Source organism: Schistocerca gregaria, chromosome X (assembly GCF_023897955.1).
Source record: "Schistocerca gregaria isolate iqSchGreg1 chromosome X, iqSchGreg1.2, whole genome shotgun sequence".
NCBI lineage: Eukaryota > Metazoa > Arthropoda > Insecta > Orthoptera > Acrididae > Schistocerca > Schistocerca gregaria.
The window spans coordinates 332,795,192-332,811,616 of record NC_064931.1 but is presented as its reverse complement, the minus strand read 5'-3'; the positions used below and the strand labels follow the sequence as shown (position 1 = coordinate 332,811,616).

At 42.7% G+C, this 16,425-nt stretch overlaps 1 protein-coding gene across 6 annotated transcripts in view; it reads right to left on the bottom strand.

Annotated features, from left to right (window-relative positions):
* Positions 1 to 16,425, bottom strand: part of LOC126299571 (zinc finger Ran-binding domain-containing protein 2) — a 76,545-nt gene that overhangs the window by 22,036 nt on the left and 38,084 nt on the right. For all 6 annotated transcript variants that reach the window (XM_049991574.1, XM_049991576.1, XM_049991575.1 and 3 more), the window contains exon 4: positions 14,277 to 14,436. In XM_049991574.1, the coding sequence (XP_049847531.1) occupies positions 14,277 to 14,436 (160 nt within the window). The remainder of the gene's footprint in view (positions 1 to 14,276; positions 14,437 to 16,425) is intronic.

The window sequence follows — 16,425 nt, the reverse complement described above, 5'->3', positions numbered from 1 at the left end:
CAAATATGGCTTAACTTCTGTTCTAATAAAAAAAAGAACAGAGAACCAGGCAATTTTGGAAAGGCCGTGAAACAAGCTTTGCACGGATATCCAATTTTGTCACATTTGAAGAATGTACACAATTAAGGTCAGTGACCTTGACTATCTCAACATGTCACCTCTGAAATCGACGAAAAAAATATATTTGCTTCTCCATGTTACACTATACACCATAGTAAAAAATCAAGTTGAGATGACACTGTGATTAAGAGATATATATTATTAGATACAGAAATGTGCTGCATTAATGCAAAATAAACTGCATTCATACTCCAATAATATCTTGCAAAGCACTGAAAAACATGTTTATTATTAAAAAGGTGGTGCCATAACAATGCACAGAAAGGTAACGATGTAGGCAGGCCAGTATCAAGCTATAAAATACTGGATGGCAGTGTGGCTGTTACATGTACACAGATAGTTGCTGCAAAAGGTGGTGTGTGTTAAAATTATACAAATCTACTTTGAAGACTGAGTTTGAGGAGATCATGTTTTGCTGTAATTCAGTCAGGGAAGATGGACACAACAGATACAAGAAAAATCTACATAAAATGCAAATGTGGATGGTTGATATGATCGGTGGCATAATGACAGACTACAGAATATGTGATAAATGCAGAAAAAATAACTTACGGGCAAGTGCCTGTGACTGACTTAACTACATTGAAACAAGTGGAAACCACAAACCTGCGTAGCTTCTCAGACTAGTCAGACACAAAAATTGCTTTAGATGCATTAAATGGTAGTTTAGTATGTCTTGCCGAGTACCCAGTAAAACAGAAGACTGGGAGTGAAAATGAACGTGCAAAAATATTTCAACAAGTGTCTGAAGTATTACAAAGTAAATACGTAACTATTGTGGAAGAAAATGCAAATATGATACAAATGTTGAATCTGAAATGATAATGCAATTGAAAGGGAAATTCAGTACCAACAACACAAGCAATGAGAAGATCCAAATTCTTACACTTCTTCCAAAATGTTGGAGCATTTGAAGGACTCAAAATGAATTCGGAGCCTCTAACTATTTAGCAAGAGAAGCAAACCAGTTAGTCAAAGAACGTGTTATCTTAGCAACTCCAAATCCAAGACCTAAATGTGCCTTAGGTGAACAAATTATAAATGGTGCCATAGAAATCTACAGACGATGTAAGCTGCTGTTTTTCTGGGAAGAAATATTTTGTTTCTGTCATGGAAAATAGTTCCAGAATTCATAAACAAGAATGACTAATGCTGAGAAACTTGTATCAACAGTATCAGACATTCTAAGATGAACACCCAGGACTCAAGTTGGGAGGGTCCAGATTAAAACAAATCATGCATGATGCAGACAATCAACTTAGCACCTACAAACACTATCTTGCTGGGATCATTTGTAATCCTGCACACTCAAAATTCTATACATTCACATGTGGAAACTGCCCAGGTATATATTCTATCATGACAGACCTGCAAGAGTTGTTTGATGAAAATGGAAATGATAAAACATCTAAACTGTGGACATGTACAGACAAAACAACTCTCCGGCTGTATGTATCATTGGAAAACTTCTTGGAAAACCTCGCAGACAATTAAAAAAGCTTCTGCTGCATTACTTCGTAGCCACCAACAGCCTGAATTTCTACAACATCTGAAAGACACACCTGGAGACAATGAATACATTTCATATGTGACTTTTCAGAACATTATCCATTTGTCCTTCAGGATGAGGTGCAGGGGTTTCATTGGAACAATGCACAGGCATTCACTTGTTGTTCATTATAGACACCCATGAAACCATGCAATCACATTTTTTTTTAAATATCAGAATGCCTTAAATACGACACAGTGAATGGTCATATTTTTCAGCGTCACTTTGTTACCTTCAGGAGACACTATTTCCATGTAACACCCAAATATGTGTAGTACTTCTCAGATGGTACTGCAGCCCAATATAAGAGTTGCAAGAATTTTGCCAACACTACTTTTCATCGGTCTGATTTCAGTGTGTCTGCAGAGTGATATTTCTTTGCCACATCACACGGCAAAGGACCATGTGGTGGTACTGCTAATAATCAAGAAACTTGCTGACCATGCAAGTCTGTAGTGCATCTACACCTTATAACATTACAATAACGTTGATGGTCAGTGGCAGACATCATAGAAGCTCTTTGAAATAATGCAAAGATCCTATTTCCACATGTTGGTTATTTTTGCAGGAAATCAGTATGCTTACATAGTGTATGCAAGCACCACATACCTTACAAGGATTTTCCACAGCATTAAAATACAATAGTTATATTTGTTCAAGAAAAGTGACATTTAGCCATAGAAAATAGTTTTAGAATGCCAGAATGTGGAAAAGTTGCAGAAATCTCTGTTATTTTGGACGGACATCTTTGTGTGTCTGAACGTGGTGGAAGCAGTGCAAGTGGTGAGGGGCCCCATGTTGCTTGGGGTCTTAACCATTGGGGCAGTGCTGGAGTGTGGTGATTTTTATTAGCCCAACCACCTGCATTAAGGGAACAAATATCACATAAAGCTGGTATTGGCAAGATGCTAAGCAAAATCGTCCCTAGATAGAGCCAACAGGTTAACAGAAAACAACAATGAGATTTTTCATAGTGAGTGGGGCTATTTAGTGTTACAAAATGGGGGCGCATGAAGGCAGTGTTGGTTGTGACAAGAAGCAGTGAAGAAGGATTAAACAACGATTTGGTGCTTCAACGGGGGTTTGGCGGCAAATAAAGGAGTGGAAATCACACAGGCGGCAGAGACAAGCAGCAGGAACCATGGGGACAGCAGTAGTGCAGTACAACACAAGACAACGGCAGATACGTCGCGGCAGCAAATTCTGGCACTACGAAGTGCAATAGCGGAGATGAAAACTTCAAAAGTAAAGCAAATCTGCACGTGTGTACTATGTGCAACATTTATAGTCGTGTAGTGCAAACATTTGTGTGTGTTTTCTTTGGTTGTCATAATGAGGGAATCAACAACTGTGAATAATGCTGCAAGTGATGTGTAATCAACAGATGAAAATATTTTTGTTCCAATAGACATTACTGATGTAAATACATTCAAAGAAATTTTGATCCCTCTTGCTCAATTGCAGAAAAGTGTAAATGATGTTCAAAATAGGGTGCAAGCATAAGAAGTGCAATTAAAAACCCAAGGAAGCTAAATGAACAAACAGTCAAAAGAAGTTACGAGTAGTACGAATGAAATAAAAAGCAGTGTACAGTCTGTGGAGGAAAGATTTAATAAGGGGCTGTCAGAAATGGAAGGCAAGTTTAGATTAGAAATAGAAATGAACAGGAATGTGTCAGATTAAATGCAGAGGTAAGGGACAAAATTGTTAAGTTGGATGAAAACTGCACAACTGAAAATTCCAAATTGGAAGGACGGCTGCAAGATGAATTGGAAAGGAATTATATAGGTATAATAGAAAAGGTTAGTGAAGTAAATAGTAAAGTGAGTAAATAAAGCTTGATGTCAGTACTGTGGTATCAAAGAAAATCGAAAAGAGAGTCAAAGGCAGCTAAGATGGAACATGGAAATGTTAGCAACATTGTAAATATGCTGCCCATACATAATGATCAGAATATTTTCCATGTCATCCAGCCAATTTTGTTGCATATTGTAGAGATCAATTTGTGGATGCAATGACTGATTTGCAAAAGATTAAGTTTATGAGAGGGTTATTAGAAGGGGAAGCTTTGTCATGTGCAAACCAAATTCGGAACAATTTTATGACTTCTGAAGACTTTGAGAAGGGATTTTTAAATAAATAGTGGGGAGAGGTAAAACAATCCAGAATCCATTTTTTTTATGGGGCTGTATATAGCCCAGGGGAAGGGAAATATGAGAGATTTTTGTATAGCGGAAAGAAAAATTAGCATTGATCATCATTTCCACTTTAAAGAGGAGACTACCTGATGATGAACAATAGTATCTCATAAATGCTCCAGGAGATGAGGTACACTTATTCCTTGATTATGTTGGGAATATGGATACTGCTTTACCGGTCAGAAACATAAAAAATTTCCATGACAGAAATCATGATAGAAGGAACAAGAGGAATTACAAGGATGACTACAGAAATTCCCACAAAGATTCCACGAATGATGGTAGAAGAAACTCAGGATCAAATGATAGAAGGGATAACAATAGGCCACAATATGATCATGTTGAAGGGACAGTTCGGGGGTCAGCCATATCTCACAACTGGGGAAATGAGTAGATATCCCACCTGAGGCCCAAGCTAGGATAAAGACAAAGAGAGAAAGGCAGTTTAATTCATTTCATATGGAGAGGATTTTGGGTGAAGGTGAATTTTGGGGAGAATTTTTTGAATGTGCTCGATAGAATTGGAAGGGGGAGAGAGAATTCAAAGAAAAGTGTGTCAATGAAAATATAAGCAGTTTTTTTCCCAATGGGCTGAATCAAGTGATGGAACGAATGGTGAAAATACAAATATTTATAATGATGGAAATACTAGTCTGACAATTTTGAGATATCATAGTTCTGTTTGTTCTGATACTGTAGCTGACAATAGAAAAGTTGAGAGTGTGTGTATTAATACTACTGAGCGGCACAGTTGTGTTTCTATGCATGCAGAAGTTGGAAGGGTGGATCCTTTAAGTGCTCATATTCCCCATGCTGGTTCTATATGTGACATTTCAAATGTTGTTGATGGTGATGTGAATTTTGAATCTTGTGTCAAGAAAGTTGCTGCTGATGTATGTGCTTTTGCTGATGTTGATGCTAGTGTAGAGGATGCAGTAAATTGGCAGTGGAAGCAGATTCACCTAATAATATTAATGGTATAAGCAGTATTACTAGAGATCTTTATGAAGCAATTATCACGAGCAATGCCTCAGATACCTATTATAGTAACCAGTAGTGCTGCAGAGGCACATCCTGTATGCAATGTAGATGTTATTGGTGTAAATAGTTCTTCAAGCACAGAAGACAAAATTTATGGTAGACAGGGGGCACTAGCATGTATCTAATGCAAATGCAAATGTAGAGGTAGCAATAAGTAAGTACATGAGTGAAAATAGTAAACAAATTGGAATTTCATCTTTTTGGGTACCAAAGTCAGGGCTAGATGAAATTAGTGAAGAATTTATAAATGTAGTCAGTAGTTTAGAGCAACAAGAAAAGACCAGGCCACCAGCAATGCTAAAGTACAGTGGATAAAAAAAATTCATCACATGGAAAATGAAAAATACGAAATTACTGGCAGCTACTGAGGAACTTCTTGATGAAACTGGGGTGATAGACAGCTATGTTTTGCACTGTGTTGTCAATGCAGCTGGGGGGTACAAATAGTACAGATGTAAATGTGGAAGTAGACTGTGTTAAATTAAAATGTAATATTAGTTCTGGGAGCAGCAATAAGGCAATTAATCACATAGAGGGAGGATTCAATATTACGACAATGGAAGGTGCTATAGATGAATTTCAAAGCATTGAGAATAATCTGCTTGATGAAGAACTTTTTAGAAGTAATAAGGTAGTAAAATTACAACCAGAAATTAGAGTGAGTGTTGGAGGGTTTGAGACTGAAGCACTTCTTGTTTCAAACAGTGAGATTAGTGGGATCTCTGAAATGTTTTATGAACATCTGAAATCCATTTCACAAGTTATGGAATCGCCAGTCATTGGAATGTGGATTATAGGTGCGGCTAGCAGGTTCAGCAAACCTGGTAGGACACAGGTAATGCTGTGATTTAAGATAGGTGACACTGAATTTAGTTACAACTGTACGGTTATTCCAGAACTGTGTATGAATTTTATTATTGGAATGGATTAGATGACCGATTTAGGAGCTGTTCTAGACTGTAAAAGAAATCCGTTAAAGATAGATGAAAGTGGGGCTAATTTAGTAACAGACTAAAACAAATCATCAACAGGGAAAATAATGATAGCATCATTTGTAGTGGACCAAAGGGCAAAAGAAAACAGTGAACAGCAGCAGGGGGGAGGGGAAGCCACAGAGAGCTGAAGAAGACAATGTCAGAGATTAAACACAACATTGATAATAATGAAGGGATAAGTGAAGGACACAGGAAGGACCAGCATGATCTTGTGTGTAAATAACCATTCATGCAGAGACCATACCACAAAGCTGCAGCACTAAGGAAGGCAGCTGAAATTGAACTGGAAAGAATGCTGCAGATAGTGATAATAGAGAGAAGCAATAGTTAATACAATAACCCACTAGTTGTCGTCAAGAAGAGCGATAAACCAGTGAGGCTTGTGTTAGATGCTAGAAAGCTGAATACCATAATCTGTAGGGAAACAGGCCATCCAGAAAATATGGATGATCTGCTCTATCAGTTCCATCATGCCAAAATGATGTCACGTGTGGATCTGACATCTTGTTTCTGGCACATTCCCTTAGCCAATAATAGTAGGCAGAATGCTGCTGTCTTATATGGTGGTTCCTTTTGGTCTTAACGCTTCTGTGACTATTTTTATAAGGGCATTAGATCATGTTTTACATATAGAGCTTTTGAGCAAACTGACATTCTACGTAAATTACACATAGATGGCATCTGTAAACTGGGGAAGTCACTGCCATCTATTGAGGGAAGTGTTAGCTGCCCTTAAAAGGGGAGACATGAAGCTAAAACTAAGCAAGTGTGAGTTTGCCAGGAAGGAAATAGAATTCTTGGGACATGCCCACAGGAAAGATACCAAAGAAAGACAGGATAGAGGCTTTAGCTAAGTGACCAATTCCTTGTAACAAGAAGCAATTCAAGTCCTTTTAGGAATGTGTAATTTCTATTGAAAGTTTATCAGGAACCAGAGTCCAAACTCACCAAACCTAATCAAGTTACTAAAGAAACATGCAACTTGGATGTGGACACAAGATTGCACCAAAGATTTTCAGGAAATAAAGGATAGTTTAAATGGCATTGGAATACTATACCACCTGGATCCAACCCTGTCTTAGTGTTTGCACACTGACAGTAGTGATTATGCTTTGGGAGTGGCACTGTCACGGAAAAAAGTAGTAGGTGGACACGAAGAACAGAGGAGTATAGCTTTTGCATTTAGAACTCTTTCCAAACATGAGCTGAGTTACGGGATCACTGGAAATGAGCTGTTAGCAGTTGTGTGGGCATTCACAAAGTTAAGAAATTATCTACTGGGTCATGATGTGATTGTTTTCACTGGTCATAGAGCATTGAGCTATTTACGTGAATGTAAATTGTTGAACAGCAGATTAATGAGGTGGGCTACATTCCTGCAGCTATTTAATTAAAGCACCCAGTACATAAAGGGAACTGAAAATGTTGGGGCAGATGCTTTCTCAATATTACCAGTGGGAACCAGGGATATGCTAAGGTAGAAAGACAATGGAAATAAAGAATTTGAAATGCTATACATAAAGGGTTTGCCAAGCGAGAAAAATATCAAGAGGAGTATGTAGGGACATGAGAAGATCACAGGATCAGGATACCAAACTACAACAGATAAAGAGGCACCTGGGAACTAGAGAGGAGAAAAATTTGAATAAATATTACAAAATACATAAGGGAATTTTGTTCAGAAGGGCAAACAAAAACAGTGATGAATGGATGTTATGTTGTCCAGAGAACTATGTCAATGACTTAATTCAACAAGTGCACCTGTGCTTTGGACACTACGGACCTCAAAAACGCACTGAAATAATGAAGCAAAATGTTGGGCTGGAAGATGGAAATACATTTTTGTAATAGCAGATGTATTTTGTAAATATATCAAGTTGTATGCAATCAAATGGGCAACCACTAAGACTCTGATTTCCTAGTTCACACAAGAGTATTTTCCTTTGATTAGTGTACCTAAAGCTATTTGAAATGACAATGAATCCCAATTCACTAGTAATGATCAGATTAAGTTTACAGACACTGCAAAGATAAAGCATACAAGAATCTCAGTACATCATCCCTTGAGCAATCTGGCAGAACGATGTATGAGAGAACTGGGACAGCTCTGCAGGACATACTGTAACAATATACAAAGCTCTTGGGTGCAATATCTGCAAGATTTTGAAACTGTAATGAACTGTGCAAAGCACAGCTCAATGGGATTTTCAACATGGGAGGTAGAGTTCAACCAAATCTGACCTCATACCATGTTGATTCCCTGTATAATGAGTTGAGAAGAGTTGGAAACTTTTGTAAGGGAGAACATGGAGAGAAGAGCCATGCAAAGACATGACAGAAAGCTGAATGTGACAGAGATAAGAGTTGGGGATCTGGTGTTGGTGAGGACAAAGGAGAAGTCAAGTGAGCACAACAGACAGACAGACAGACAGACAGGTGTGTGAACTTGATAAAACAAAGAACGCGAGCAACAGCTCCTGGGTCATTCGCTAAAATGGCATCCAGAGACATGGCAGGCCAAGATTAAGACGCAGTGTAGTAAAATCCGGACAGGACATTAAAATTTGGTGGACCGTCAGCAATTGCCCATATGGACAGAACAGCGCCGTCGCAGCCGTCAGAAGATGGCGTAGGCTGAACCGGCAGTGTACAATTCGTAGCCGGGCCAAAATGACCTCCTCCCGCTGAGAAGGACCATAAGTGCAACCCAATCGGCATGCTACAGCGATAAAATGCACCAACAAATGTCCCTGCTACAATCTGATGAAGGGACACAACAAGAAGCCGTCCAAGGCTGGAGGACTGCAGCCTTGGCCGCGGCATCTGCAGCTTCGTTACCAGGGATACCGACATGGCCAGGAACCCACATAAAGCTAACTGGAGACCCGTCGTCCACCAGCTGCTGAAGAGAGCGTTGGATCCGGTACACAAAAGGGTGAACCGGATACGGATCACTGAGGCTCTGGATGGCGCTCAGAGAATCGGAGCAGACGACATAAGCAGAATGTCAGTGGCGGCAGACGTAAAGAACAGCCTGGTAGAGGGCAAACAGCTCAGCTGTGAAGACCGAACTAATGGTCATGTAGCCAGTATTTGAAACTTTGTGCCCCAACAATAAAAGAACACCCGACCCCGTCATTGGTCTTAGAGCCATCTGTATAAATGAAGGTCATATTAATGAACTTCGAACGAAGTTCGACAAAACGGGAGTGGTATACTGAACCGGGGGTAACCTCCTTTGGGAGCGAGCTGAGTTCAAGGTGAATGCGAACCTGAGCCTGGAGCCAAGGTGGCGTGTGGCTCTCGCCCACTCTAAAGGTTGCAGGGAGTGAAAAATCAAGGTGTTTAAGGATGCGACGAAAGCGAACTCCAGGGGGTAGCAGGGCAGAGACATACAACCCGTATTGACGGTCGAGAGAGTCGTCAAAAAAGGAACGATATGATGGGTGGTCGGGCATTGACAGTAGCCGACAGGCATAACGACAAAGCAGTATATCGCGACGGTAGGTGAGTGGCAATTCACTGGCTTCAGCATGAAGACTCTCGACGGGACTAATATAAAACGCTCTGATTGCAAGGTGTAAACCTCGATGATGTATGGAGTTGAGGCGGCGTGAGATGGACGGCCATGCAGAGGAGTATATAAAGCTCCCATAATCCAGGTTGGAGCGGATGATCGACCTATATAGGCGGAGTAGGACGGTTCGATCCGCTCCCCACGACATACCACTGAGAACACGGAGGACATTTAGAGAATGGGAACAACAGGCAGCCAAATATGACACATGTGGAGACCAGCTAAGTTTCCTGTCAAATGTAATACCTAAAATTTTTTTTGTCTCCACGAATGGGAGAGCAACGGGACCGAGTCGTAAGGATGGTGGGAGAAACTCTTTGTAGTGCCAGAAGTTAATACAGACCGTCTTCTCGGCAGAAAAACGGAAGCCATTGGCGACACTCAAGGAGTAAAGACGGTCAAGAGAACGCTGAAGACAGCACTCCAGGAAACATGTACGCTGCGTGCTGCAATAGATGGTAAAATCGTCCACGAAAAGGGAGCCTGATACATCAGCTGGGAGGCAATCCATTATTGGATTGATCGCTATGGCAAAGAGAGTGACGCTCGAAACCGAGCCCTGTGGCACCCCATTCTCCTGGCGAAAGCTATCTGACAGGACAGAACCCACACGTACCCTGAACTGTCGATCCATTAAAAAGGAACGAATAAAAAGAGGGAGGCGACCGCGAAGGCCCCACGTATGCATGGTGCGGAGAATGCCCGCCCTCCAACAGGTGTCGTAAGCCTTCTCCAAATCAAAGAACACAGCCGCAGTCGGGTGCTTCCGCAAGAAGTTATTCATAATGAAGGTCGACAAGATACCCAGATGGTCAACAGCAGAGCGGCGCCTACGAAATCCACATTGTACATTGGTAAGTACGTGTCGAGATTTGAGCAGTCAAACCAAACAAGAGTTAACCATTCGCTCCATCACCTTACAGACACAGCTGGTAAACGAGATGGGTCGATAACTGGAGGGCAAGTGCTTGTCCTTCCCCAGCTTAGGAATCAGTACAACAATAGACTCGCGCCAGCATGCGGGAACATGTCCCTCAATCCAGATGTGATTGTAAGTACGAAGAAGGAAACCTTTACCCGCACGAGAAAGGTTCTTCGGCATCTGAATGTGAATAGAATCAGGACCTGGAGCGGAGGACCATGACCGGGCAAGTGCATTTTCGAGTTCCCGCATGGTGAATGGGGCATTATAACTTTCACGATTTGAGGAGTGGAAGTTAGGTGGCCTAGCCTCCTCTGCCTGTTTTCGGGGGAAGAAGGCAGGGTGGTAATGAGCGGAGCTCGAAACCTCTGCGAAAAAGCGGACGAAGGCATTGGAGACATCCTCAGGAGCCATAAGGACGTCATTCGCGACCGTCAACCCAGAAACTGGTGAGTGGACCTTAGTGCCAGATAGCCGGCGCGGGCTACCCCAGACAACAGAAGAAGGAGTTGAAGTGCTTATGAAAGCAGCCCAGCTGGCTTTCTTGCTTTCTTTAATAATACGACGACACTGCGCACGTAATTGTTTATAACTGATACAACTCGCCACAGTAGGGTGGCGTTTAAAGGTGCGTAAGGCACGTCGACGAGCACGTAAAGCGTCTCTACATGCTGCGGTCCACCAGGGGACCGGTACGCGACGTGGAGAAGAAGTAGTGTGAGGGATGGAATATTATGGAATATTCAGCAGCAGTGAGAATGACTTCCATGAGATGTGTGACCTGACTATCGCAGCTTTGATCCTGAAAGGTCGCCCTGGAAGAGGAGAGCCCCCAGTCTGCTTTGGAGATGTTCCAACTAGTTGAGCACGGAGAAGGGGTATGATGCAGGAGATGGATAACACACGGGAAGTGGTCGCTCGAATATGTATCAGAAAGCGCATACCACTCAAACCGGCGCGCAAGTTGGGTAGTACATACAGAGAGGTCTAAATGGGAATAGGTGTGAGATGTGTCTGAAAGAAAAGTAGGGGCGCCAGTATTGAGGCATACAAGATTGAGCTGGTTGAAAACATCTGCTAACAGGGAGCCCCTTGGAAAGGATGCTGGAGAGGCCCAAAGAGGATGGTGAGCACTGAAGTCTCCAGTTAACAAAAATGGTGCAGGTAGCTGAGCAATAATTTGCAACATGTCTGCCCTGGTAACGGCAGACGAAGATGGAGTGTAAACAGTACAAATGGAAAATGTGAAAGTGGGGAGAGTAATGCAGACGGCAACTGCCTGCAGGCCGGTGTGCAATGTGATAGGGTCATAGTAGATATCATCCCGGACCAGCAACATAACCCTTCCACGAACCGGAATACCTGCCACAGGGGGTAGGTCAAAACGCACAGAGGTGTAGTGTGCCAAGGCAATGTGATCGCATGGGCGTAGCTTCGTTTCCTGGAGGGCAACGACGAGCAGACGGTGCAAGCAGAGCATCCATTTCAAGTCCTCTCGGTTGGAGTGAATGCTGCGAATATTCCAGTGAATAAGTGCCATCGTGAGGAGGAGGAGGAGGAGGAGGAGGAGGAGAAGAAGAAGAAGAAGAAGATGCAAGAAGGGGTCACCTCGAAGGCCGCTGAGGGCCTGGCTTCGAGCGAGCACTGCCGCCGCTAGCAGTAGGCAGGCAGTCATTGTCCATTTGTTCTATAGGTTCATCCGCCATCTTGTTAAGATGGCCGGGAGGGGGAGCTTCCTCCGCTGGTGAACAGCCAGATGTTCGGTTAGCAGCGGTGCGGCCAGGTGAAACGGATGACGGCCTGGGGCGGCAACCACTGGGTGGTGCAGGAGAAAAAATGCGCCATGGCGGGGAAGGAGAACTGTGCTTCCTATGAGCCTTCTTGGAAGGACGTTTTGTGGAAGTATTGGTCGATGGCTGGGAGTTCGAGGTACGTAGGAGGTCTGCACGAGACGGTTCCTTCTTGAAGGCCCGTGCATCTGACTTCTGGGTCTTTGTCTTGGCACAAGCTGATAAAGGTGCTTGTGTCTGAGGGGTGATGGGAGGAAGAGGAGACGTCGACCGGGCGATCTTAGCACTGGCCGAACGGACAACCGTATGTCTGCATGTCTGCACCGCCACCTCCCTGGTAGTCCGAGGAGAGGAGAGGACAGTACTGTATTTCCCCGCTGGGAGCAGCGTGGGCTTCCTACTAGCAAAAAGCTTGCGAGCAGCCGAGGTGGACACTTTCTCTTTGACCCGAATTTCTTGGATACAGCGTTCATCCTTGTAGATGGGACAGTCGCGGGAGGATGCTGCATGGTCACCCTGACAGTTCACACAATGAGGAGACAGAGGTGGACAGTCACCCTCATGGGCATCCCTGCCACAAGGGACACATAGGGGCGAACAGAAATAACCTCGTAGCCCGCTTTGATGCGCGACGGCAGCTGAACACTAGCAAAGGTCAAGAAGAGTGTCCGGGTCGGTACAAGGTCATTGTTGACCTTTTTCATGACCCTGTGGACAGCCGTCATGCCCTGCTCAGTGAGGAAAGACTGAATCTCCTCGTCAGTCACTCTGTCGAGTGATCTAGTATATGCCACACCATGAGACAAATTTAAAGTGCGGTGAGCCTCCACCCGGACAGGGAACATGTACAGGAGTGTGGCCCGAAGCAGTTTTTGTGCCTGAAAGGCACTCTCAGTTTCTAGTAACAAGGTACCGTTACGCAACCTGGTACAAGACTTGACCGATCCGGCTATGGCATCTACACCCTTCTGGATAACGAAAGGGTTGACAGAGGAAAAATCCTTACCGTCCTCAGATCGAGAAACTACGAGGTACTGTGGGGCAGGCGGTAGTACTTTTGTCAGTGGTGGCTGGTCAAGTTTCCGTTTGTGGGCAGAAGTCAAGAGAGAAGAAGAAGAGAAATCCATTGCGGAGGAATGATTGCCAGCGTCTCCGACGGCGTGCTCCTTCCTTGTGGGGACCCTCTCAGAGGGCACTCCCGCCTTAGGTGATTGTTCACACCTCAGGTCACACCTCCCGAGAAATGGACGGAGGGACCAATCGGCATGGTCGGAAGGTGTCAGCTCAGGCAATCACCCCTCCCTGGGCCTGGCCTTTACCAGGGGGTACGTGCATGCCTTACTTGTCTACCCAAGGTGGGGAATTATGCGTTACCCTGTCACCGGCTAGTGCGAATGCGTGGGTTGGCCTTCAGGCATGCACAGGGAGGAAGGAAGAAAAGGAAAAAGAAAGGAGAGAGGGAAAGAAAGGAGAGAGGGAAAGAAAGGACAGACTGTCTCAAACGCCGAGGCGGAGACCAGAGAAGGCAAGGAGAAGAGTAAGAAAGACAGTGAGATGGAGAAGAACAAAGAAAGGAACCAACCAAAGGAAGGAAGAAATCAGAAAAAGTGAACAAACCAAAATGACCGCAAATATAGGTCGTGGAACCGTCCGTCTCTGGACGCAGGCGCTAACTACCCCTTGAGGGGGAGGGACTCCTTTTAGTCACCTCTTACGACAGGCAGGAATACCTCGGGTCTATTCTAACCCCCGGACCCACAGGGGGCGGGGGATGACTTGTGTGTTCGGATGTGGTGTCAATTCTCTCCAGCGACCTGCCAAGGCCTCATTGCTTCCATGCCACAACGTGTCGTGACTTATCTGTGTCAAAGGCGGTTTATACCAACTATTAGATTCATGGTCATAATGTTCTGGCTGATCAAGGCATGTCTACATACATAGTGATTGCATGGAGTCCAACACTAAAAACACAAATTAATGTGCACTAATGAGTGACACACAAATTCATAAATATTATTATAGTAAAGGAATATAAACAAAAATATACTGATCTGTGCACCTACTGCACAGAATTACTCCATTACCTCATCATATTCATCATCTGAGTCCGAACGGCGTACATATTCCACAACGCCACGGTCATTGTAACCTCCCCCATAACCAGTACGTTCTTCAACCTCACCATACTTTGGAGCATTGCACATGTTACACGACTGTCGGCGGGCCCAGTTGACATTCCCACACCTAACAACCATTATAAAATAATCAGAGAAAGAAAAAACAGAAAATATGAACAATTAAAGCAATCTACATGTTCAAGGTCATCATTAAACAGTAATCCACCACCAGCGTAGTCAAAGCTAACAAACTTGAAATATAGCTTCATGACAATTTCAATTTGTTTTCTCTAAGGAAATTTTGAATTCTTACCTGTTTTCACATGGCTAAGCCTTAGACAATGACAGAATTTAAACCATCTATTAATAAGGACATTCCATGACAAGTGGTCTAGGAAGTTCCCACATAACCATCGCGGATTTTGATGAAATTTTGTATGAACATGCGCTCATGTTCCTGATAAATATTGGTAAAGTTTCACAATCACTAATTCAATACTTCTGGAGATAAGAGTCCTTCGCTTGACCATATAGCACAGCTACCAACAGTGCACCCATCAGTTTTGAGCAACTTTGAGACATGATATCTCTGCCAGTATTTTCAAGGAAGAAACAAAACTAGGTCATATTGTACATTTTACATTCTCTTAAGCAGAATAATAAAAAAAGATTTCCTGGGCAATTTTTTTATGGTTACTTTGAAGCAAAGTTGACAGAAAAATTAAATACTTTGAAAAATGTGAAGTTTCACTTTTTATATTTCTGGAAGTAATTGTGGGATCAAACTGAAAAATTGCACAGTAAAATATAAAAATTCGTTCTCCTACTGTTTTCCAATAGTTCACAAACTGCAGGTAAAGTTGACAATTTACCAAAAAATGCTATTTTTGGCCCACTTTTACAAAAAAAGAGACTTCTGTAAACTCTTTTAAATGATTTTCATTAGAAAACATCATGTGCTAAACCACCTAAAAAACTGTATTTGGTTTTGCAATGGGACTGAATAAAGCCCTAAAAATCAACAAGGTGGGAGTGCATTCAAAGCAGGCCCATATTCCGTTGATACTCAAATCTGATATCTTTTATCATGTTCTACGATTGTTTAGCACTCTCTGGGGAAGGAAATACTAAAATGGTCAGGAAGAGAGAAACTTTCAGTAACTCTGGAAACTTTTTTAAAAAAAGAGGTGCCATTTGTCATGACTCATTGGGACATATTTCAGTTTGTTTTTCTGCTACAACTACAAAATCGAACTGATTATAAACTTCACAATGTAGCTGTGCATTACCAAGTCAGTGGAGCTCATGGTAGCAAAATAGCACACATTGTATAAATAGCCTGCAGGTTTTACGCCACTGTCACACTGCATAGTAGTCCGGCTGACTTTTTTTGGAATGGATTCATGTTGTTGTTGTTGTTGTTGTTGTTGTTGTTGTTGTTGTGGTCTTCAGTCCTGAAACTGGTTTGATGCAGCTCTCCATGCTACTCTATCCTGTGCAAGCTTCTTCATCTCCCAGTACCTACTGCAACCTACATCCTTCTGAATCTGCTTAGTGTAGTCATTTCTTGATCTCCCTCTACGATTTTTACCCTCCACGCTGCCCTCCAATACTAAATTGGTGATCCCTTGATGCCTCAGAACATGTCCTACCAACCGATCCCTTCTTCTGGTCAAGTTGTGCCACAAACTTCTCTTCTCCCCAATCCGATTCAATACTTCCTCATTAGTTATGTGATCTACCCATCTAATCTTCAGCATTCTTCTGTAGCACCACATTTCGAAAGCTTCTATTCTCTTCTTATCCAAACTATTTATCGTCCATGATTCACTTCCATACATGGCTACACTCCATACAAATACTTTCAGAAATGACTTCCTGACACTTAAATCTATACTTGATGTTAACAAACCTCTCTCCTTCAGAAACGCTTTTCTTGCCATTGCCAGTCTACATTTTATATCCTCTCTACTTCGACCATCATCAGTTATTTTGCTCCCCAAATAGCAAAACTCCTTTACTACTTTAAGTGTCTCACTTCCTAATCTAATTCCCTCAGCATCACCCGACTTAATTCGACTACATTTCATTATCCTCGTTTTGCTTGTGTTGATGG